Source organism: Pseudorasbora parva, chromosome 5 (genome assembly GCF_024679245.1).
Source record: "Pseudorasbora parva isolate DD20220531a chromosome 5, ASM2467924v1, whole genome shotgun sequence".
NCBI lineage: Eukaryota > Metazoa > Chordata > Actinopteri > Cypriniformes > Gobionidae > Pseudorasbora > Pseudorasbora parva.
In genome coordinates, this window is record NC_090176.1 from 10949136 (window position 1) to 10973991 (window position 24856).

The following is a 24856-nucleotide window of genomic DNA, read 5'->3' on the forward strand; positions in this document are numbered from 1 at the left end:
ATGTTACCTGAGAGATAGAGAGTGATAGAAAGAGAGAAAAAGAGAGAAAAAGAGAGAGCAAAGAGAAGAGCCAGAGAAGGCCCTAGAAGAGACAGCCAGAGAAAAAGACAGCGTCAGAGGAAAGAGACCCCCAGAGAAAAAGAGACCTAGAGCAAAAGTTGCAATCTTCTTTTATCCCTCCTGTGACCATGTGACTGAAACCCTGAGACATTCAAACTGACCAGTCAGACCAGACTTCCCCCACTGTACTACAGGTGTGGCACCATTTGGCCTACAGGCCCTAAACATCTCTTTGTCTTTAGGAATCCCAAACAGCCCCACTGATAAGAGAGAGGGGGGTGAAACACAGAAAAACAAATGTCTTTGTTCAAAGAAAAATATCAAAATATCTTTGATTATTTTAGATTCTTTCAGTCCTCCCATGGCACCTTTGGCCACGCTCATAAAGTGTCCAGAGGTGACACAGAACACAAAGACATTCTTCCAGTTGTGTGTAGATGTCATCTTCAGACTTGTCGTCCAGAAATGTTTCAAAAGCAGTTTGCCAGTTCGGTCTTTGTTCTCATTGCAGTCCTGCAAAGGGAAGGCTCCATCAAATGGTGTTGTATCCTTCTTTGATATGCAAAACGTCCATTGAATACCTCACACCTCGAGAGAACAGTCACTGAAGGTTAGAGCAAAAGCTTGTCCCTCTTTCTGAGGACACAGGATGTGAACTTGTCCAGCAGGTATCCTGTGATTAAAAGAACATATAGCACAACAAAGAGCAAAAGCATTCATGGCATTTGTCATTGGTCAGAAGTTTGATATGGTCAGATTCAAATGGTCTCTGGCAATAAGCCCTTAAATCGATATACTTAATAAAGTGGTCAAGGTTGAGAATAAAAGAAGATCTCACAAGCTCTTACATTGTTTCTGGAAACATTAAAAAGAATTTGCATTATAACAAAACAACAATTATTGCTGGTTGTGGCAAGGGGGGCGTGGTTCAGCGAGGTCTGCAGCGGGAGAGAGAGCCGCGGGACAAGCGGTAAGTGAGTGGATTGGAAGCAGATTAATAACACCTGTCTCTTGTTCTAGTAATGAGCGCGGAGAGGGAATAAAACCTCGGTGGAACCGGAGATCAAGGAGAGAGAGATCGGACGGTTGATACGAGCGCACAGAGACTGAGTTACCGGAAGCCGGAAGTGCCGACCCGGAAGTAATCGAGCGTCTATGAGAATCCACACCGCAGTGTGTGTTGTGAAGTTTATTACAAGTTTTGAGTTATAAATAAAGAAAGTATCAACCGTCCAGCCGACCCCCGTGTCCTCTTCCTTCCTTCCATTATCGAACTTACTACAGTGGTGCCGAAACCCGGGAAGGAAGTAGGACCGCGCCGCCGCCATGACAACACCAACGCCCTCCGCCACGCCGTTTGCGGACATCATCACCGCTCTCGCGGCCCTCCACCAGGAACAACACCAGTCCATGCTGGACCTGCGGGCGGACCAGGAGCGCCGTTTCGAGGCCATCGTCCGCGGCCAGCAAGAGGACCGCGAGAGGTTCCGGAGCTGGACAGCCCGGGAGGTTTGCACCGAAGCCGCCGGGCTCGCCAGCGCACCGGTCCACGTGCCCCTACATAAGATGGGGCCACAGGACGATCCCGAGGCCTTCATCGAACTGTTCCAGAAGGCAGCGGAGGCCTGCGGGTGGCCCCGGGCACAGTGGCCGGTGCGCCTCATACCACTACTCACGGGAGAAGCCCAGGCGGCCGCTCAACAACTGCCGGTGGCGAACCTCCTGGATTATGAAGACCTAAAGAGGGCCATCATCCAGCGGGTCGGCCGGACCCCCGAGCAGCATCGACAGCGGTTCCGCTCGCTGGCGTGGGGTGAGGCCGGTCGGCCCTTCGCGATGGCCCAACAGCTCCGGGACGAGTGCCGCAAATGGCTATTGGCCGGTGGAAGCGACGTGGACCACATCGTCGATCTGGTGGTACTGGAGCAGTTCATCGCTCGGCTCCCCAGGAAGACCGCCGAGTGGGTCCAGTGCCACCGGCCCACGTCGCTGACGACGGCCATCAACCTGGCGGAGGACCATCTGGTGGCGTGCCCGGGGGTCGGCGAGCCCCTACTAACTTCTCCCTCTCTCTCTCCCCCCTCTGTCTCTCCTTCTCGCCCTGTCCCTCTCCCTAGGTCCCGCCCTCCAGGGCCCTCTCGTATTCCCCCCAGAGGTCGGGGTGGAATGGGCCCAGGGCAATACGGGAGTTCGAGGGCCCCGCCCAGGGGGGCGGGGCTACTGGGGTCGGGCGGGGATAACGGTTCCGGTTCCACCCCCCCTCCGCGCTCATTTTCCAATCCACTCCCCGCCGCAGGGGCGGCGGGCAGGCCTGGGCTGGCCTGCTGGCGGTGCGGCGACCCGGACCATTTTGTGGACCGATGTCCGATGATGGACGTCGGGACAATGATCCGGGTCCCGGACTTCCAGCGGACCACCCCTGATCAAGCAGGAGAGTACCAAATTCCTGTGAGTATCAAGGGGGGTACATATCAGGCCTTGGTGGATTCCGGCTGTAACCAAACCTCGATCCATCAAAGCCTGATGCAACCGGGGGCATTGGATACAAGCCGCATGGTTAAGGTGCGGTGTGTGCACGGGGATGTGGTGGAATATCCGGTTGTCCCAGTCACGATACAGTTTAGGGGAGAAAATCATAGTGTTGAGGTGGCGGTTAGTCCCCACCTCCGGCATCCGCTAATTCTGGGGACAAATTGGCCCGCCTTTCCGGCATTATTGGGGTCGTTATGCGCGGATGCCGCTTGGGAGAACAAGGCTAGGAACGGGGCGATGCGAGTGCAGGTTGGCGAGACTGATGCGGGGCCCTCGGGAACCGCTTCAGAGGAAACGAGCGGGGTCGAGAGACTGATTCTCTCGGACCGCGATGACTTCCCTCTGGAGCAGTCCCAAGATGAGACTCTAAAACATGCTTTCCAACAGGTCCGCACTATCGACGGTCAGTCCCTTCAACCCGCCTTGCCCGTCACGTATCCTTATTTTGCCATAATTAAGGATAGGTTGTATCGAGTGACCCAAGACGCTCAGACAAAAGTGGATACAACCCAGTTGTTAGTACCAAAGAGCCGCCGGGAAATGCTTTTCCAGGCGGCTCACTCTAACCCAATGGCGGGCCACCTGGGACAGGCGGCCACGCTGAATCGTTTAATGACCCGATTTTTTTGGCCAGGCATTCACGACAATGTGCGCAGGTGGTGCGCGTCTTGTCCTGAATGTCAGTTGGTGAATCCCCTGGCCTCCCCAAAAGCGCCATTGCGCCCCCTTCCATTAATGCAGGTCCCCTTCGAGAGAATTGCGATGGACCTCATCGGGCCATTAGAGCGATCCGCACGCGGACATCGTTTTGCGCTAGTTATCGTGGACTACGCAACACGATATCCGGAAGCAGTGGCTCTCCGCAACATCTCGGCGAAGAGTGTTGCGGACGCACTGTTTCGTTTAATCTCCCGAGTGGGGATTCCGAAGGAAATCCTCACTGATCAAGGCACGGCGTTTATGTCACGCACGTTAAGCGAATTATACGGGTTATTGGGCATCAAATCGATTCGGACAAGCGTCTATCACCCACAAACCGACGGCTTGGTCGAACGATTTAATCGCACTCTTAAATCCATGATCCGTAAATTCGTACAGGAAGACGCCAAAAATTGGGATCGGTGGTTAGAACCCCTCTTATTCGCTGTGCGAGAGGTCCCGCAAGCCTCCACGGGGTTTTCCCCCTTTGAGCTTCTCTACGGACGACAGCCCCGTGGGGTGCTGGACGTCCTACGAGAAACTTGGGAGGAGGGGCCTTCTTTGGCCAAAAACGAAATTCAATATGTGCTGGACTTGCGAACAAAACTCCACACCTTGGGGCGGCTATCTAGGGAGAATTTGTTGCAAGCCCAGGACCGCCAAAGCCGGTCGTATAACAGGGGTACGAGACTACGCAAATTCACACCGGGAGAGAAAGTGCTTGTATTACTCCCGACATCGAGCTCTAAATTAATGTCGAAATGGCAGGGGCCGTTTGAGGTCGCTCGACAGGTTGGAGATCTCGATTATGAAGTGATACGGTCCGATAGGAACGGAGCACGACAAATTTATCACCTCAATCTCCTGAAGAAATGGAATGAGGTCGAATCAGTGTTGTTGGCGACGGTGATCGGGGGAGAGGATGATCTCGGGCCAGAGGCGAGCATCAAAGCACAATCGGTCGCACTGGCCCTTGGGGGAGATCACCTCTCACCGTCCCAACTCACTGATCTTTCAAAACTACAGGCGGAATTCGCCGACGTGTTCTCGCCACTACCGGGCCGTACCGACTTAATTCAGCACCATATCGAGACCGAGCCGGGCGTGGTAGTTCGCAGCCGGCCGTATCGTTTACCTGAACACAAAAAAAAAGTAGTTCAGGAAGAATTAGGGGCAATGCTCGATATGGGAGTAATAGAGGAGTCCAACAGTGACTGGGCGAGCCCGATCGTTTTGGTCCCTAAAACCGACGGCTCGGTCAGGTTCTGTGTGGACTACCGCAAGGTGAACGCAGTGTCGAAATTCGACGCGTATCCAATGCCGCGGGTTGACGAGTTGCTTGATCGGCTGGGCACGGCTCGATTTTATTCGACATTGGACTTAACAAAGGGCTATTGGCAGATCCCCTTGTCTCCATTGTCCAAAGAAAAAACAGCCTTCACCACGCCGTTCGGATTGCACCAATTCGTCACGCTTCCCTTCGGTTTGTTCGGGGCACCCGCTACCTTTCAGCGCCTCATGGACAGGATTTTGCGTCCCCATGCCGCATATGCTGCTGCCTACCTGGACGACATCGTGATTTACAGTCACGATTGGCAGCGGCATATGCAGCATGTCCGGGCGGTCTTGAGGTCGTTGAGGGGAGCGGGGCTCACGGCCAACCCGAAGAAGTGTGCAATTGGGCGGGTGGAGGTAAGGTATCTGGGCTTCCACTTGGGTCATGGACAGGTGCGTCCCCAAATTGATAAGACCGCCGCAATTGCGACCTGCCCGAGGCCCAAGACCAAAAAGGAGGTAAGGCAGTTCTTGGGGCTGGCGGGATATTATAGACGGTTTATACCAAATTATTCGGACCTCACCAGCCCCCTGACTGACCTTACTAAAAAGGGGCTACCAGATACGGTCCAATGGACGGAGCCGTGCCAGCAGGCCTTCACCCGAGTTAAGGCTGCTCTATGTGGCGGGCCGCTTTTACACTCCCCTGACTTTTCTCTCCCTTTTCTGTTGCAGACTGACGCGTCGGACAGGGGGCTGGGCGCAGTCCTGGCCCAGGAGGTGGAGGGGGGAGAGCGGCCGGTGCTGTACATTAGCCGTAAGCTCTCGAAGAGAGAGGCTAAGTACAGCACCATCGAAAAGGAGTGCCTTGCCATCAGGTGGGCCGTTCTCACCCTCCGCTACTACCTTCTGGGGCGGGAGTTCACCCTCTGTTCGGACCACGCTCCTCTCCAATGGCTCCACCGCATGAAGGATACCAACGCGCGGATCACCCGTTGGTATCTAGCTCTTCAGCCTTTTAAGTTCCAGGTGGTCCACAGGCCGGGTGCTCAGATGGCTGTGGCCGATTTCCTCTCCAGAAATGGGGGGGGGGGGGCTGCAGGCCGGACGGCTCCCCGGCCTGAGTCGGGCGGTGGGGGTATGTGGCAAGGGGGGCGTGGTTCAGCGAGGTCTGCAGCGGGAGAGAGAGCCGCGGGACAAGCGGTAAGTGAGTGGATTGGAAGCAGATTAAGAACACCTGTCTCTTGTTCTAGTAATGAGCGCGGAGAGGGAATAAAACCTCGGTGGAACCGGAGATCAAGGAGAGAGAGATCGGACGGTTGATACGAGCGCACAGAGACTGAGTTACCGGAAGCCGGAAGTGCCGACCCGGAAGTAATCGAGCGTCTATGAGAATCCACACCGCAGTGTGTGTTGTGAAGTTTATTACAAGTTTTGAGTTATAAATAAAGAAAGTATCAACCGTCCAGCCGACCCCCGTGTCCTCTTCCTTCCTTCCATTATCGAACTTACTACACTGGTTTTAAACCCTTTTTTCATGAAGAGTATCAACAAAGTATTCAGTGTAACCAAATACAGAGATTAAATTGAATGGATGTCCAAAAACATTGTTCCAAATCAAGTGGACAAAATTCAAATAATCAGATAAGTTCAAAATCAAAAACATTGTTGCAAGTCAAATGGACAAAATACAAATAATCAAATAAGTTTCAGAAATGTTTCAAATCAAATTCATTGTTACAATACAATTATAAAATAAATGTTTGCACTTAGGTAAGAATGAGAAATACTAACGTAAATTTTGATATTTAACTTGGTGAGACAAATAATTACTAACTGAATTAGTAAATCAAAGAAAAACAAAACAAACAATAACTGGAAGAAATTCACAGTTATAATACAGTCTAGATGTAAAGAATTTTTATGAGGCAGATGTAGATTTGACTTTGTGTGTGAAGATCAAATCTATGTGAATGCATTTAGCTGTGGCTATGTGTGAATCATGCCCCAAACATGGTGAGGAGGGTTTACAATTGTGATGTAAATTTGGTCCTGTTGAACAGGCAGCCAGCTGAGAATGTGAGTGAGGTGTGGTTGGCTCAACATATCCCCCACCAATGTTTGAGTTAAGGAGCATGATAAAGTGCAGAGTGACTGAATCCTGCTGTGATGAAAGCATTTTCATGGTTAATGCAATTGTAAATTACACTGTAGCCAAAATGGCAATTCTATGCTCCTGTACATGGTTTCACTTCAGCTATATGAAAAATAGCAGAGTTTTCCACTTAGGAGACAAACAAATTCAACATAGAAACACATGAAACTTAAAATTGCTTTACAATTCAAGTACTAAAGTTATTCCAATTTTCACAAGATACATGGTCTAGAATGCATAGCATCTACAACCTTTATCCTAAGTGTTTCATACAACACTTACAGTAAAGCAATTATGTGTTTTAAAGAATAAACTTAACGAGTCTATGTGTATTTAACACAAACAACTATAATGTGTTTTCAATGCGCACAATGCGTTAATACAATTACAAATTTGAAAATACAAACAGGATCATTGCAATTTGGATGTTTAACTATTAAACTCACTGCTGTTAGGCTGCTAGCCCACTAGCCAGTGAGGTTAATAGTTGAAGGCCTTGCATGAACAATGCAGTTAACTCACTGAGAGTTTTACCTGCAAATGAGCGATAATCTTTGCCCTTAGAAAGGAATTTCCTATCTTTCTGAAAGTAAGGTGGAGGTCGACCTCGGCCCAGTGACCAGCATTTTACCTCTGAATGGCCTATTTTCTGACAGGAACTGCAAAACCTGTTCTCTTTGCCATAGGTTTGTCTGCTATGTTCTCCTGGAGTTGGAGGATTTTTATGACTCTCTAATGCTTGAACACGAAGCGTACTGGTACATGACTCTGCGCTATTGCGGTGCTGCATCACCTTAAGAACTGAAATAGGCACCCTTCCTTGAGTTGCACATGCGTTTTCTGAACTAAACGTTTCAGATTCATTAGATTGAACATGCGTTTTAGTCCCATCGCTGTTAAGCGTTTTGGAGATGGACTTTTTAGCTATTAGCTTAGCCTTGAGATCTGCAATGGTCTCCTTGTGATTTTTACACTTCTCAGTCAGGGCTAACTGATCAGCTAGTAATTTATCTAGCTGTGCTTGAAGATCTTGAATCTTTGCCTCAGACTTTTCTGCTTCAGCATTTTTAGAATCAATTACTTTACATTTAGCCTCTAGACTTGATAATAGAAATGGTGTCACAACATTATGTAGCCTTTTACAACTTATGAAGTTTAAAGCCTCAATTATTTCACCACATTTTGATTTCTTTTGGTGTTTGCCAATTATGTCCCACCATCTAAGCATTTCATCATCTGAACTGTTGATTCCAATATACTCTTTCTTAAGTTTGGACAAGGTAGGCTCAACTTTTTCGCTCCATAAAGCAAACAATATCTCACTTTTATCAGAAATGTTCCCTTCCATCCCGAGGTGATATTCTGAATATTCTCGGATTGTACAGTAATGGGACTATTGAAGCTGTTTAAAACCTTCTTCTTGGATGAAGTTCTGTTTCATGCAATTCAAAAACAATGAAAACAGACTTACCCAATCCTTAGTCAGAAGGCCAGCTTTAATCCAAACACAAGATCAATTGTGGAAAAATGTCCTCATTCTGATGAATTTCAGAAAATTCACTGCAAGGGATCCCGGGTTTCGGCACCATCTGTAAGGGTGGATCGCCTACAGTGGTTCTGACTGCAGGGTTGCCGAACGACTAAAGAAACGTTATCAGCGTGATGGTAGAAAACTGTACATTTCTTGTCTATAACCACCCACTGCAACCTATACCAACGACGGAAATAAGCGCAGTTACAATAGCAAAATATGTGGGAGAGCGTTGCTTTAATGTGACTATATTGTATTGCAATAGGGAGCACTTCAAAGTCAATACCAAACCAAAACTAGTTAGCAAATCATTTCTAATTGAAAGAATTTAATGACAAAATCCGGTTATGGTTACACTTAAAATAGTTACAAAATAGATGAATGAGATGATAAAACTTATACCATTAATCGTACCCAGCATGTGTAGAATGTTACCTGAGAGATAGAGAGTGATAGAAAGAGAGAAAAAGAGAGAAAAAGAGAGAGCAAAGAGAAGAGCCAGAGAAGGCCCTAGAAGAGACAGCCAGAGAAAAAGAGACCTAGAGCAAAAGTTGCAATCTTCTTTTATCCCTCCTGTGACCATGTGACTGAAACCCTGAGACATTCAAACTGACCAGTCAGACCAGACTTCCCCCACTGTACTACAGGTGTGGCACCATTTGGCCTACAGGCCCTAAACATCTCTTTGTCTTTAGGAATCCCAAACAGCCCCACTGATAAGAGAGAGGGGGGTGAAACACAGAAAAACAAATGTCTTTGTTCAAAGAAAAATATCAAAATATCTTTGATTATTTTAGATTCTTTCACATCCAACTGGCGGAGGATCAGCTGGTGGAGTGCCCTGGGGTCGGCGGACCCCTTACTTCAGTTTCTCTCTCCACCCCTTCCCCTCTCTCTCTCTCTCTCTCTCATAGGCCAGTCCCGATGCCACGGACTCGCCGGAGCCTGCCACCGGGAGGCCCACCCCGATGGAGGTCTGGGGGAATGAGGGAGGCCTCGCACACCGTTCCGGTGCCGCCCAGGGAGGCGGGGCTGACCCAGCTGGGTCCCAGTGTTAACCCTGTTTCTTCCCTCTCTCCAGGCCAATCCCTTGACCCACTTCCTACCAATAGAGCAGCGGGAAGGTCCGGGCCGGCCTGTTGGCGTTGCGGGGACCCGGGCCACTTCATAGATAGGTGTCCAGTGATGGAGGTTGGAACACTGGTCCGGGTCCCGGACGTTCCGCGGGCTGCCCTCGATCAGGCTGGGTTGTACCAAATACCTGTGAGTATTGAGGGGGGTACTTATCAAGCTTTGGTGGATTCAGGTTGTAACCAGACCTCCATACTGCCGTGCAAAGGCAAAAGACCTTAACTTCAATTTTGGTCAAAAATGAGTTATTGCCATTTTTGGAACAAAGGACATCAGGTTTATCATGTGGAAAAATATCTTGAGTCAATTTTGTTCTTTTCTGCTAAAAATAGGATGTTGTTTTTGCCATAACTTCCAAAAGCAGAGGGAAAGCAAAGGCAGAAAACCTTAACATCAGTTAGAGTCTTTTGGCTTGGTTCCGCTGCACTTTAGAACGCTGGAATTCAGTTACGCTTGAGTTAAGGCACTCTGCCTTTGTTTTACCAAAGTTAAGATTTTTGCCGCGCTGAAGTTACAGTGTTATGCCTAAATGTAATTGAAGCACTTTTGCCACAACCATAAACAACGCGAGTGGGTTGGGCACGCCTCACGACACACCTCTGGCGAGGAGAAAACATTACGCACAGACCAACCCTAGCAGATATAACTTAGATCGCAGCTTACCTTTGTTTTTTTGAACATGGTCAAAATCCATGGAAAACAACATCCACTGCGAAGACAAATCCATTGTTTAAATCCATCATGTGCTGGCGAGCTAGTCTAATCTATCAAAGTGCAAAGTTGTCCGGAGGTTGACCTCTATGAAATTGTCCCGATTAAACAGTTAAAATGCTGACAGCTAAACGGTGTAAAAGTGTGACTGTGGGGGATTCCGACAGCGGGACCTAGAACACAGTCTGCCGCTAAAGCTACTGTATGAGCTAAAAGACACAAACTGCTAGCATTGGTCACTCACTGCTGTTGTCGATAAAACAACACAGATGTGAATAAAGGTTGCGTTTACTTAAAACTGGTAAAACTCGTGGTGCATTTATATTTGTTGTAAAATACCCCTTTTGTCGTTTAACATATCATAGCTTTAAAAAAAATATTGAGAATTATTCCATATAAATTATTTTGAATAATTAATGTTGTATGAGTCAAACTAACATTTTTGCACCAGTATTTAATGTTACTAAAAATAAGACAATGAACAGGGGGTACAAATTGTTTTGGTAACACTTTACAATAAGGTTCATTAATGTATTAACTAACATGATCTAACCATGAGCAATATATTTGTTACTGTATTTGTTAATCTTTGTTAACGTTAGTTAATAATAATAAAGCTGTTCCTTGTTAGTTCATGTTAGTTCACAGTGCATTAACTAATGTTAACAATATTTTATTAAAGTATTAGTAAATGTTGAAATTAACATTAATAAAGATTAATAAATGCTGTATAAACGCAGTTCATTATTATTGTTAACTAATGTTAACTAACAAACTTTATTGTAAAGTGTTACTGATGAAAAGACACCATCTTTTCTATGATGTATTAATACAGAGTTTTTTCATTAATTCTGGAAAACATACACACAATGTCATCAGATATAAGCATATTCCAATACGTTTTGTCAGAAAAGGGCGAATGGTATTTGAGAAAGGACGTCTACATATTACTGGCATAGCCAAATCAAACCTTTTAAATGTAAGAAATATTTGTGGAAGGTTACTTTATTAACCTCTTAAAGTGTTATTTTACTTAAATTAAGTACAATGATAAAGTTTTAAAATGATCCAGTACAGTTGTAGCCTTCTCATAATTTTTTTATTTTGTAATATTCTATTGATGTAATATTAAGCCTTACTAGACAGAACTCACTAAATGTTATTTTAAGGCTATCATTGTTATCATATACATATTTTTATAGAGTGATAAAGTCAAAATTATCAATAAATTAGAAGTTAAGGTATTTTGCCTTTGTATGACCCATTATTGTTTTGCAGATAATGCAAAGGCAGAATACAGTAACTTCCGAATAAGGGTCAAAGGTCAAGTTTGAGCTAAAAAATATTAATGTAGATAAATATATTAATTATGACAACTACTTGGCAGATTTTCAGTGTTCTACCTGTCATACAATTGGCTGGACAACAAAAAAACTTTAAAGTCATTTTTCTCAGTTTCACACTCTGGTGAGTTAAGGTCTTTTGCCTTTGTAGGGCAGCATACACCAAAGCTTGATGCAACCGGGGGCATTGGATAGTGGCCGCATGGTTATAGTACGGTGTGTGCACGGGGATGTATTGAAATACCCACTAATGCCAGTCACTATTCAGTTTCGGGGTCAAAAGCATAAAGTGGAGGTGGCGGTTAGTTCCCACCTCCGACATCCCCTTATTTTAGGGACAAATTGGCCGGGGTTTAGGCTATTATTGGAGATGTTATGTGCGGATGTGTCTTGGGAGAACAGAGAGCACGGAAGGGGCGCGGTGGTGCAGCTGGGTGAGGCTGAGCCGGGACCTCTAGGAGTGGCTGCAGGGGCGCTGTTGAAAGGCTAAACCTTACAGAGCGTCAGGGGCGTGGGACTGGGGGGATAAAGGGTACTGAGTAACCAGGGCCCGAGGCGGGGGGGGGGGGGGGGGGGGGGTTCTATACATACACATACATGGTACGGGGGCCAAGCAAGATGGTTTGTACCCAGGGCCCAAAATTTGGTGCTACGCCCCTGCAGAGCGTGATGGCTCCCCGGCCTGAGTCGGGCGGTGGGGGTATGTGGCAGGGGGGGCGTGGTTTAGCGAGGTCTGCACGGAGAGAAGGAGCCAGGAGAGTGACGGTAAGTAAGTAGGTCAAGTGCATAATGATGAACATCTGTGTCTGATTGCAGTGATTGGCATGGAGAGAGGGGGAGAGACACATTCTGGATACTCGTGGCTGGCTGGGACTGCAGAGAAGAGATTGTTGATGCCCAAGTTATATGAGACTGAGTTTACTAAGCGCTGTGTGTGCATGTTTATGTTGTGTTGCAAAAGTGACTGAATAAAAAGCCACGAGTGCCAGACACACCGACCCTGCCTTCTTCTTCCTTCCTTCATTACTTACGAGGACATTTGCTACACAGTCCTTTATTACATCTCATCATCAGTTTACAATATACATATTAAAGCAATCTGACAATATAGCAATATTATTACAGCCTTATTAAACATTCAGTGTGTGTGATCTAGATTCAAAACTTCAAAATAATGATGGGGAAAAAAATATATAAAAAACTTATTGAATAAAACTAATTATGTGAGATTTGATGAATGTGTGTGTTTGTGGACATTAGAAAGAGGATTTACAAGTGTGTGTGTGTGTGTGTGTGTTATTTAATCTGACACAGAGACACTGATGAATCATCATAAACCCCAAATCCAGCACAGAGGGGTTCAGTGAATGTAGTGTTGAATGTGTGTAAGTGTGTGAGTGTGTGTGTGTCAGAGACTCTGTAGAAGGACAGAGTGCCGGCCGACACGTCCACACACACTCCTGCTCTCTTACAGGATGAACTGATGGCAGGAATAGCAGTACAGTTATTATGACGGACAGAGAATCTGTTACCAGAGCAGTTCAGACTCCAGGATTTGTCATTGAGTCCAAACACACAGTCATATCTCTCTCCTTTCCTGCTGATTCCTTTATATGCCACTGATATATCAGCACTATCTCCGCTCCATTCAGCCTCCCAGTAACAGCGTCCAGTAAGACTCTCTCCACACAGAATCTGAAGAGAATCAAATCTCTCTGGATGATCAGGATACGGCTGACGATCTCTCACACACTTCACCTTCCTGTTCCCCTCAGACAGAACGAGACGAGTGTGTGCTGTGTTTGGATCTAGTGTGAGATCACAGGCATCTGAACACAAGAAGAGAGAAACATCTAGAAAAACAGTCACTAGACGAGTGTGTGTGTGTGTGTGTGTGTGTGTGTGTGTGTGTGTGTGTGTGTGTGTGTGTGTGTGTGTGTGTGAGAGAGAGAGAGAGAGAGAGAGAGAGTGTGTGTGTGTGAGCGTTTGGATCCCGTGTGAGATCAAAGGCCCTTGTACACAAGAAGAGATAAACATCTAGAACAACAGTCACTAGACGAGTGTGTGTGTGTGTGTGTGTGTGTGTGTGTGTGTGTGTGTGTGTGTGTGTGTGTGTGTGTGTGTGCGCATAAGTGTTAGTGTGTGGGTGGGTGTGTTTGTGTTTGAATCCAGTGTAAGATCACAGGCATCTGAACACAAGAAGAGAAAAACATCTAGAACAACAGTCACTAGATAGGTTTAGGGGCAGTGTAAGGGGATAGAAAATACGGTTTATACAGTATAAAAACCATTACGCCTATGGAATATCCCCATTAAACATGGAAACACAACGTGTGTGTGTGTGTGTGTGTGTGTGTGTGTGTGTGTGTGTGTGTGTGTGTGTGTGTGTGTGTGTGTGTGTGTGTGTGTGTGTGTGTGTGTGTGTGTGTGTGTGTGAAAGAGAGTGTGTGTGAGTGAGTGTGTCTGTGTGTGTGTGTGAGAGAGTGACAGTGTGTGAGTGTGTATCTGAGTGAGTGAGTGTGAGAGATTGAGTGTGTGTGTGTCCGAGTGAGTGAGTGATTGTTTGTGTGTGTGTGAGAGAGTTGTTGTGTGTGTGAGTGAGAGTGACTGACTGAGTGTGTGTGTGTGTGTGTGTGTGTGTAAGAGAGTGTGTGTGAGTGAGTGTGTCTGTGTGTGTGTGTGTGTGTGAGTGACAGTGTGTGAGTGTGTATCTGAGTGAGTGAGTGTGAGAGATAGAGTGTGTGTCCGAGTGAGTGAGTGATTGTTTGTGTGTGTGTGAGAGAGTTGTTGTGTGTGTGTGAGTGAGAGTGACTGACTGAGTGTGTGTGTGTGTGTGTGTGAGAGAGAGAGAGAGAGAGAGAGAGAGAGAGAGATTACATAAATAAAAATAAATAACACTGTTTTATCTTTGTCTTATAATAAGTGCCACCATAATCAAAATCTCAATATTAAAGCCTCATGTCAGTCTCCTCATCACGCGATCAGTAACTCTGATTTCTGCTGCACACTACGGATATCTCTGCAGCTCGTGCTGGGTGAGCTGATGGAACTGAAGCGACCGTTATCCAAGACTTAAATCACGTTTTTATTTCTATAAAAAGCAAAATGACAGTGGAGGCATAATGTAAATGTAGCAGTGGCATATCCTATCCTAACTTCACCCTCACACTCTGTCTGGCAATATCACACAAGATCGCGTCACACCCCAAAACAATGGGGAAAGAACAGCAAATGGCGTCAGGTGCTTTTCTGCTCAGAGTTGATTTTTTTTTCAACTTCAGACATTTGGTAGTAAAACCAGAGATAATAGTGGGGACGAGCCAGTGGTCCAAAGGACAAAAAAATAATAAATTATGCTTATTTAAAATTATAAAAATTGAGAAAGTTTTCTGTGAAGGGTAGGTTTAGGGGTGTGGGCTTAAGCGACAGAAAATATGTTACATCAGTATAAAAACAATAGAAGTATATGGCAAGTCCCCTCGAAAGATACCAAAATCCAATGTGTGTGTGTGTTTGAAGACGTACACTTTCGTGGTCCTGCAGTTATCATGATCTCCCCTCCATGATCAACACTATAAACACACAAACGCACATTAATGTAGACATGCATCATGTACACATATTCAGTATATAAGTATCAGTGTAACACACTTGAGTTTCTGCAGTGAGCAGTTCGGATCCTCCAGTTTGTCAGAGAGCAGCTTGACTCCTGAATCTCCTGGGTGATTGTAGCTCAGATCTAATTCTCTCAGGTGTGAGGGGTTTGAACTCAGAGCTGAAGACAGAAAACCACAGCCTTTCTCTGTCAGCATACAGCCAGACAACCTACAAATGGATCAAAACAGCATCATCATCTATCTTGTGCTCTTTATATGTGTCAAAAAAAAAAATTCTCTATCACATTAACCCTTTAAAACAGAACGTGTCGTTGACGACACAGCCAACCAAGCTGCATTAAAGTTACCGTAACTCTTCAACCCTTTGCATAATAATTTAAATTGCTCATGAAAGTAGACATCCTGCGCAGTTTTCCATCAGCAAATCACTGCGGCTTTACATGCAAACATTCATGTGTTTGCGTGTGTTCATGTGTTTGCATGCATGTCATTCATGTGTTTGCATGTGTTCATGTGTTTACATGTGTGTGATATGTGTACATGAATGTTTTGGCATGTGTGTAAGTAATTATTTTTTATTATTACTTCATTGTTATTATTTGGTTGTATTTATAACTAAGTGTTTTTTTTTTTTTTTTTTTTTTTTTTTTACAATTTTGCTTTAACTAATGTATTATTTTATAATGGAAAATATATTTATAAATATATTGTGAGTTTGTAATACAAGCTTGTTTTTTTTCCCCCACTGTGGCTTATACAAAAGCAAACTCAACACCACCTCAGAGGGGCAATGGGATAAAGAAAAAGGCTCCTGAGTGAAAACTCTGCAACCCAGTGTCACAAAAAGACTTGTATATATGTATTATATTTTATTCTTTAAGTTTGAAGTGTTAGATTATTTCATTCAGTGGGTTTCTGACTTTTTTTCTCAATAAAAAGAAGTAAAATGTATTCCCGTTTTTGCTCTTTTTGCCTATTTAAATTCTATTTTCAAACCTACCACATACAGTGAGGGTCAATCAATGTAATTTATTGAAAGCCAGTTGTCTTCTGAACAAAACAACACCTTGGACTTGAGGATAGCACATTCTGTTATAATTCTACAGTCAAAAAAAAAAAAAAAAAAAAATATATATATATATATATATATATGTGTGTGTGTGTGTGTGTGTGTGTGTGTGTGTGTGTGTGTGTGTGTGTGTGTGTGTGTGTGTGTGCATTTGTGAGGGTGTGTGTGTGTGTGTGAGAGAGAGAGAGTATGTGTGTGAGTGTTTGTTAAAGACTTGGCCGGACTCACCATTGGCCCAACTGCAAACAAGGACATGATCAACTTTATCATTAGCCCCGTTTCCACCAAAATTACCCGGAACAATTTGTACCAGGAACTTTTTTACAGGAACTTTTCTCCCCCCCAGACCTGCAGCTGTCTGCGTTTCGACCGCGATCTAAAGTTCCGAGAAGATTAGGCAAATTAGTCCGGTGATGTAGGACTGCGCGCGACTGCTCCTCCAAGTCTCATTTATTTGTGTGTACCGATTGAAAGATTTAGTGGACTATTTACATGAGACGTTATCTAAACCGATCTGGTGTTTACATGTAATGACTTTCAATCGCAATCATTTTGTCACATGCAGTTTGTCTGCCGCATCAAAAATGTCGCTGCTGTTTTCTCCAGCAGCTGGAGTGTGTTTACTGTAGCCATAGCAACTCTTAACGGCCACCAGGACTAATACAGTATTATTTATAGCTATTTATTTGTTGTAAAGTGTAATAATCATCTCAGAAAAAAAAATCTTCTGTCAGGCGCAGTTAAAGTAAAAACTGCCTGGGGCAATATACGCTGTGTCATTATTCCAACATTATCTTCATAACTTACGAAATAAAAAGTTTACCCCTCAGAAAAATTAACTTTCCTCTCTTGTCAACATGAGCGCGGCGCGCGCCGTCACGTCATGTAAGGACACACACTTAAAAGTAATCGGTCAGGTCGTTTACATGGTGAAAAAAAATTAATAACGAGTATGGAAGAGATTCAAGCTGTGCTGCTTTTGCTGGTTATGTATAGGTTTACTAAGAGGTAATTAACAACGACAGAACAGAGCACTAATATGCAGATTCAGCAGCATGCAGCATATTCAGAAAGCTTGTAAAGCTAGATTTAAAATGACAATGTATATTATTATCAGCTATTATGGACATTGCATGTGAGATGGCTGAGACGAACGCGCGCCATCAGAGAGAGAGCAAGACTGATATTTACTGAACGCAGAACGAACCTCGCAAAAGACTTTTAAAAATGCCTGTTGAACTAAAATGCTGCGTGAGCTAAACCAATCAGCATGTTCAGCGCCCAAGTCCCGCCCTTGAAAGTTCCTGAACTTTGAAAAAGTACTACCTCGCGAGCAGGGCCGTTTGGAGGGGGATATATTTACCCGGAACTTCATTTAGACCCTGGTTCCTGCGGTCTAAACACACGAAGTACCACCCAAAGTTCCTAGTTCCTGGGTAAAGTTCCTGTGGTGGAAACGGGGCTATTGTTTCACATAGAAGGACACACACATTAAATTATATTTGCTCACATTTATTTGTGATCACATGTCTACAGTAAACAGCTCCATTAAGGCTTTTAGCCCATACAAGCTTACATTTAGAAAAATATTGATTTTGAATTCTCATATGATCATGCCTCATTTTTTTACAGAGAATGATCATTTCTATTAATTTTCCACCAAGTTATGCAATCTGAAAAGTTGAGCGCTCTCACACACACTATAGTCTCACTATAGTGGGGCAGAAATGTAATCAAAATGATAAATAATATCTATTCAATGTTTTCCTGTTTTATATATTTACAACATAAGTCAAGTCACCTTTATTTATATAGCGCTTTTTAAAAGTCCAATTGTTTTAACGCAGCTTCACAGTATTAACAGGAAAATAATGCAACAGAATTTGATTCGGTTCTGGAGAAAACGGTGATGTTATCTAGCTAATTTCAATTATCATATATGTCTATGATATGAGTTATCACACAATCAAGAGTGCTGTTTTTAAACATGACATTGACTTTATACACTCAGTTCAATTAACAAGTTACTGAGTGACTTTTATAGACACTTCACGAGTTCGCACTTACATCAAATTAAATAGAGTATAAGATTAAGATTATGCGTATTTGGCGTGCTGTCCAGGGGAGGGCTCCGGGCTCTGATTTTTTTTGCTACGGTTACACCTGTCGTCTACACTTTTATGGCGTTTTCGAACCTTGAAACGTTTGGAAGCAGACAGAGACCCATCTTTTTAGCGGCCTTTGCACCAGGGTTTGTTTTAATCAATCCAAACATGACAAGTGTGAATGCACCCTTAAATGAGTTAAAGTCTTCAATGAACACAGAGTTGTGAGAAAAATGGATGTGTGTCAAATCCACCACTAATGCTGTGTGTCATTAATTTTAGAACAAAGAACAAAGGTAACAGAGAAAAATGTGGCTTTAATAAGGATTTATCTGTATTTAATTTATAGTATATGCAGTGCATTCTGTTTAATAACTATATTGAATTTTTATATATCTGTTAGACAGGTAGAAAGGGCACAGGTAAATATGACATTAATTATGGGTTTAAGTGAAGATTGTTTTAAATCCACTTAAATTAAAAGTTTGTATATTTTTTTGAAGCCTAATAAATTAATAAATTTAATGTTTAAAATAGGACTATGAGTTTCTAATATTATGACTTTAGGCATTAATGCTTTATGTTCACTATGGGTAATCATTTATACATTTTATAAATGGCTATTGTTCAAAACTGTTGTATACACAAGATGCCTTTAATGGTACTCGTGCAGATATGCATTTATTGGATTGTGTGCCCCGGTTAAATAGATAGCAATGCAGAGTGAATAAATGTTACACCATCTATGAGTTACATCTACCATTTAGCTGTTTAAGAAGTGGATTCTTACATCTGTTGAAATAACCACTCTAATCACTTTATTTCACATGAAGCTGTGAAGACGTTAGCATTGTCTTACCATTATCTCTTCTTTGAGGTTGACTGTATGGGTCTCACTACGGGAGCGCACCAATTTATATAAATGCTACATAGTGCTTGAAAACGTACTCGGTTACTTTCGTAACCTCGGTTCCCTGAGAGAGAGGAACGAGTATTACGTATGGGAAAAACTCCTTTTCTCGAGAATGTGAAGCAAAACTTTTAATAAAGGTATCTATGTAAAGCGCAGTGAGCTGCATGGCCATAGCCCAGCGCGAGGAGCGCTCTGATTGGCCGGGCCGCGGCAACTGCAGGAACCTATGGTGAGGCGGCTGAGAGGAACGAACCAATGGGGGGCGTTCCAGAAGCCCGCCGAAAAAGGTGCTTATATTTGCATACAGGAGGCTATATAAGACCCTAATTCGCCATAGGTGTCAGGTTTTAAGATCGACTGAAGCGATACCTGAGAAGCATAAACACGGCACGGAACGTAATACTCGTTCCTCTCTCTCAGGGAACCGAGGTTACGAAAGTAACCGAGTACGTTCCCTTTCGAGAGAGGTTCCTCGTATTACGTATGGGAACACAATGTAAAGCGCCGTGTGTGCTGACTGACCCAGTATACCCAAAGCACATGTTATAAACCCCCGAGACACCGACAGAGGCGGCTTATAAGGGGAATGAAGAACCGGAAGAGTCGGTTCGTTTGAACAGCTGATCGGACATAGTCGGATCTTATGATGAATGAATAGTGCTTAAGGACTAATGTGTACAGGCCAAAACGTAAGGCAATCTGTTTGCCAGGGTCAAGATAGAGCCTAGATGGAGAGAAGCCCTGCTTGTAGAGCTGGAACCTCCAACTTGTAGAATCTGATAAAAGTGGACGGAGAGGCCCAGCCTGCCGCCGCACAGATATCTTCCAAAGAAATGTCACACGACCAAGCCCAAGATGAGGCCATGCCTCTAGAGGAGTGGGCTTAAATGCCTGTAGGACAGGTTAGGTCCTAGACCTATATGCTAGTGGGACTGCATCCACTATCCAGTGTGAGAGACTGTTTCATGACAGCACAAACTTTAGTGCGGCCACCGAAGCAATGAAGAGCTGATCCGACTGCCTGAAGGGGGCGGAGCGCTCTAGATACAATCTCAATGCTCTGACTGGGCAGAATAGGTTTGCGTCTTATTCTCTCTGAGACGCGGGTTAAGCAGTGAAAAGACCTGCATACTGAAGGGGTTGATAGCACTTTCAGCATAAAACCATGCCTCGGTTTGAGCACAACCTTGAAGTTGCTGGACCCAAACTCAAGACAGGAAGGGCTAACGGAGAGTGCAGGTAAGCCACCCACTCGGTTAGCCGAGGCCACAGCCAGCAGAAAAACGGTTTTGAGTGATATGTGCTTCAAGCTCGTGTTCTGAAGTGGTTAGGAGGGGGAACCCTTCACGGCCTCCAAAACCATGGCGAGGTCCCAAATAGGGACCGAGGTAGGGGCAAGGCGGGCTGAATCTCCTGGCCCTTTTAAGAAAACACACAATAAGATCACTTTTCCCTAGTGAATGTGCCGCGATCGGAGCGTGGCTAGCTGCTATGGCGGAGACACACACCCCGAGTATGAAGGGGGGACGACCCGCATCCATTAGCTCTTGGAGAAAGCGAGCAGTTCCGCCAGTTCGCATGAGTGTGCGTCGATGTTTCGCGTAGCACATTGGTTAGAAAACCACTGACCACTTCAAAGCAGAGCTGCCAGATAGCAGGGGCTCTAGCTTCCGAAATAGTGTTCATAACTTGTCAGAGAGGTTCCCGGATACCGTTGATGGGCCATACGTGGAGGGCCCACAGCTCGGGATTGGGATGCCAGACCTTCCCTTTCATTGGCAGAATAGGCCATGGGGCTGTGTCTGACAGCTGAAACAGTTTGGAGAACCATGTGCGGTTCTTCCAAAGTGGGGCTATTAAAAAGCACAGGCTTGCAGCTGGATCGCGATCGGAGGGAACATATAGAGGGAGTCTGTGCCAACATGGGCCAGGGCATCCCTGCGTTTGCAGAAAAAATATTGGGCAGCGTGTGCTGTGCGAGCTGACTCGTTTGCGGGTAAAGGGACCATCCCCCTGGGGACATGGGTCCTCTGGATAACATGTCCGGACCCTGATTCAGAATACCTGGCACGTAAGCCGCCCTTAGGGAGCTCAGATTGTGCTCTGCCCATAAAAGGAGATGCTTAGCCATGCAGTGAAGAGAGTCTGATCTCGGCTGCCCTAGCGATTTTATGTACATTATCAAGACGTGGTGGTTCTTATGCCGTAAGACGCTCGTTGAGTCTTGAGTCTATGACAATGACTGTACTGATAAGTAGAGTTTAGATTCTCTACCCGAGCCCGAGCCCGAACCTGACCCGAACCGACCCGCGGGCTGGGTCGGGCTGAGATTTCCCTGCACTATCCTCGGGTCGGGTTGGGCCGGGCCCGTGATCAAGCGTTTGTTTTTTTAATCATTAGCCTACTTTACTAGTCTAATTGGGTGGGCAGAAAGCTATGCTATAATCAGAAATTATATGTATATTTAGCAAAGTAAGAACTAATACAACAACTAAGAAACAAATGTGTAGGCTACAAAGTTGCACAAGTCAGGATTAGTGTAAAAATGCGTGTTAAACTCACAGCTCGAGCAGTGATGAAGCGCAGCATTCTGAACAGAAACGCTCTGAGTCAAGAGCTGCTCGCGTGAACACTGCACTTTGCTTAATTAAATATCTTCGAATCGTTTCGTTTAAAAGTGGACATTTCAAGCTTTCTATATGCAGATTTGTCATGTCTGTGAGGCGAGTAGCATGCTGAGTTTCGGTTTATTTATGAGACGCGCGCTCCAGTTCATGAGATGAAATGAAAGCAATCACTCCCACGACTTCACCACGCGATTGTAGTCTGCTATTTGCTTTTTATTTATTAAATCCAGGCAACTAGCCCAAGAAACCTTTTTTAAAATTAAGATACAATTTAAACAAAACGAAATAAATGCTTTCTACAAAACAAAACTTAATATTAAACTAAATATAACCACCAAAATCATTTCTGACCCAGTCGCATCTTTTCACTCATCATAATCAGATGAAATGTAAAAATAATATTATAATATTTAAACATAAATATGAAGGAAAAAACACATTGTTTAATGGCTACAACAAAGTAAGCTACAGATAAATGTCTGAGCTGGATTTGAGCAAACATCAGTTTACCGGTGAGCGGATCATGAGCGCGCGCCTGCGGATTATTGAGCGGAGTCAAGTCAACTTTATTTATAGCTTATAGCGCGTTTACAATGATGATTGTTTCAAAGCAGCTTCAAAGTGTTAAACATGAAAATATTGCAACAAAATGTAGTTTTATCATGAGCTCACCAGTCCGCTTCGCTGAGCTTTGCTCATTACAGGCTCGTTCTCGTCTAAACGCCCACGTATTGAACAATGGTCGGGTTTAAATCGGGCTCGGGCTCATAATTACAGTTAATGTGTCGGGCCGGGCTCGGACACAACGTGCACGGGCTCGGGTAGGGTCGGGCTTGATTTTTTGAGCCCGATCTAACCTCTACTGATAAGCCTGCCCCTCGAAGGCGAATCTCAAGAATGGCCTGTAGTGGGGGTGGGGGGTTATCGTAACGTGAAGTATGCGTTTTTCAGATCTATTGAGAAAACCCAATCCCCGGGGCGAATGTGCGCGAGGATTTGTTTCACCGTCAGCACCTTGAAACGAGCGTGTCATAAGTGCTTTGTTCAGATGCCTGGAAAATGGGCCTGAGACCGCCACCCATTTTCGGCATGAGGAATTAGCGACAGTAAAAACCTGACTCGCTAGCGTCGGGTGTACTGTTTCCGCCGCTCTCTCCTTTAACAGTCTCAATGCCTCAGCGAGAAGCACGTGACTGACACTGCTTCTTACAGAGGGCTCAACCACGGCTTGAATCGCGGGGTCTGCGAGCAAAACTGTAGCGAGAACCTCGTTTTATATGTTCAACACCCAATATTATATACCAGGAATGGCCTGCCAGGCCTGGGCTCGTAAAGCCAGGGGTTGAATTAGATTCGGGGGCTGGCCGCTTAGTAATAGGGGCCTGTTAGCCGGGTTGCTTGTGCTGTAACACTGCTTGTAACACTGTGGGGATAGTGTTAGTTTTGGCGGTGCAGGCTTTGCAGTGGGCGCGCGCCTCACATTTATATTGTGTGTGCGAGAGTGAACTTTGTGAAAAGTGCTTGGGTGCAGGAGTGCAGACTGTAAAGTGGGCACATTTCCTACATAGAAAGCTCTTTTGTGTGTAGTGTAAACAATGTGCAGTGGCGCACAACCTACGTAGAATACCCACGGTGCAAACCAGTGAGCAAATCCACAGGGGTAAACGCACACAGCATTAGTGTGCAGACGAGCGTGTTTAACACAGGCTAGTTGACTGCAATATTTCATCTCCAGTCACTTAACTTAAGGGAACTGGGAGAATGTAAGGAAGTGCGGGTGGTATGTGAGCCATTCCACAATGCCGTTATGCTCTAGTCTAGACTGAAAGCACGCATGCAGACAAGCGTGTTTGACCACAGGCTAGTTGACTGCAATAAGGCTAGTTGACTTTATATGGTGTAATACGGCCGCGGCGGGATTTATTTGTGATTTTGTGAGGCTGAATTAACAGTGCTTATGTAGGGGTGCACACTGTGTAGTGGACACTTTGTCTACAGTGTAAAAACCTTTCCAGCCGCCTGAATAAAGGGGACTGGAAGTGATAGAGTGAAAAAAGGGCTTAGCTTGGCAGCCATTTTCCGACGCCCTTATGCTCTGACAGTGAGCGCGTGCTATGACGTAAGCCGCGCTCTAGTCAGCAACGCGCTGTGGAAGGGGCGCGCGCTATCATGACAAGGCAGCCATTACAACTTCCTTGGCAGTAAGCGCGCGCAGCAGCGACATTGTTCTTGACATACCCAACAGCCCGAGCTCGCTCGTCTAACTTACTCTAGTATTCTCTGTCCGCAGCGCTTCAGCACGGCGGCGGTAGAATGAGCACGGCGAGAGCTTCGGCTCGAGTTTGTTTATTCACTCTAGTATTCTCTGTCCGCGGCGACAGCGCGACTGAACGAGAGAATTGGAAGTGTGAGGAAAAACTCTGTCCGCGGCGCTTCTAGCACGGCGAGAGCTTCAGCTCGAGTTAGTTTATTCACTCTAGTATTCTCTGTCCGCGGCGATAGTGCGACTGAACGAGGGAATAGGAAGCGTGAGGAAAAACTCTGTCCGCAGCGCTTCTAGCACGGCGAGAGCTTCGGCTCGAGTTTGTTTATTCACTCTAGTATTCTCTGTCTGCGGCGATAGAGCGACAGAACGAGAGAATTGGAAGCGTGAGGAAAAACTCTGTCCGCGGCGCTTCTAGCACGGCGAGAGCTTCGGCTCGAGTTTGTTTATTCACTCTAGTATTCTCTGTCCGCGGCGACAGCGCGACTGAACGAGAATTGGAAGCGTGAGGAAAAACTCTGTCCGCGGCGCTTCTAGCACGGCGAGAGCTTCGGCTCGAGTTAGTTTATTCACTCTAGTATTCTCTGTCCGCGGCGATAGAGCGACAGAACGAGAGAATTGGAAGCGTGAGTTAAAACTCTGTCCGCGGCGCTTCTAGCACGGCGAGAGCTTCGGTTTGAGTTTGTTTATTCACTCTAGTATTCTCTGTCCGCGGCGATAGAGCGACAGAACGAGAATTGGAAGCGTGAGGAAAAACTCTGTCCGCGGCGCTTCTAGCACGGCGAGAGCTTCGGCTCGAGTTAGTTTATTCACTCTAGTATTCTC

The 24856-nt window shown here is 45.3% G+C and overlaps 2 protein-coding genes across 3 annotated transcripts in view; both read right to left on the reverse strand.

Annotated features, from left to right (window-relative positions):
- LOC137075054 (gastrula zinc finger protein XlCGF57.1-like) overlaps positions 1-24856 on the reverse strand; it is a 421471-nt gene that overhangs the window by 210271 nt on the left and 186344 nt on the right. The window lies entirely within an intron of this gene.
- The window catches only part of LOC137075047 (NACHT, LRR and PYD domains-containing protein 3-like), a 40332-nt gene continuing 28069 nt past the window's right edge, over positions 12594-24856 (reverse strand). Inside the window, exons 5-7 of the mRNA XM_067443217.1 lie at positions 15089-15262; positions 14963-15009; positions 12594-13266 (exon numbers count right to left, since the gene is read on the reverse strand). Of these exons, the coding sequence (XP_067299318.1) occupies positions 12734-13266; positions 14963-15009; positions 15089-15262 (754 nt within the window). The 3' untranslated portion in view covers positions 12594-12733. The remainder of the gene's footprint in view (positions 13267-14962; positions 15010-15088; positions 15263-24856) is intronic.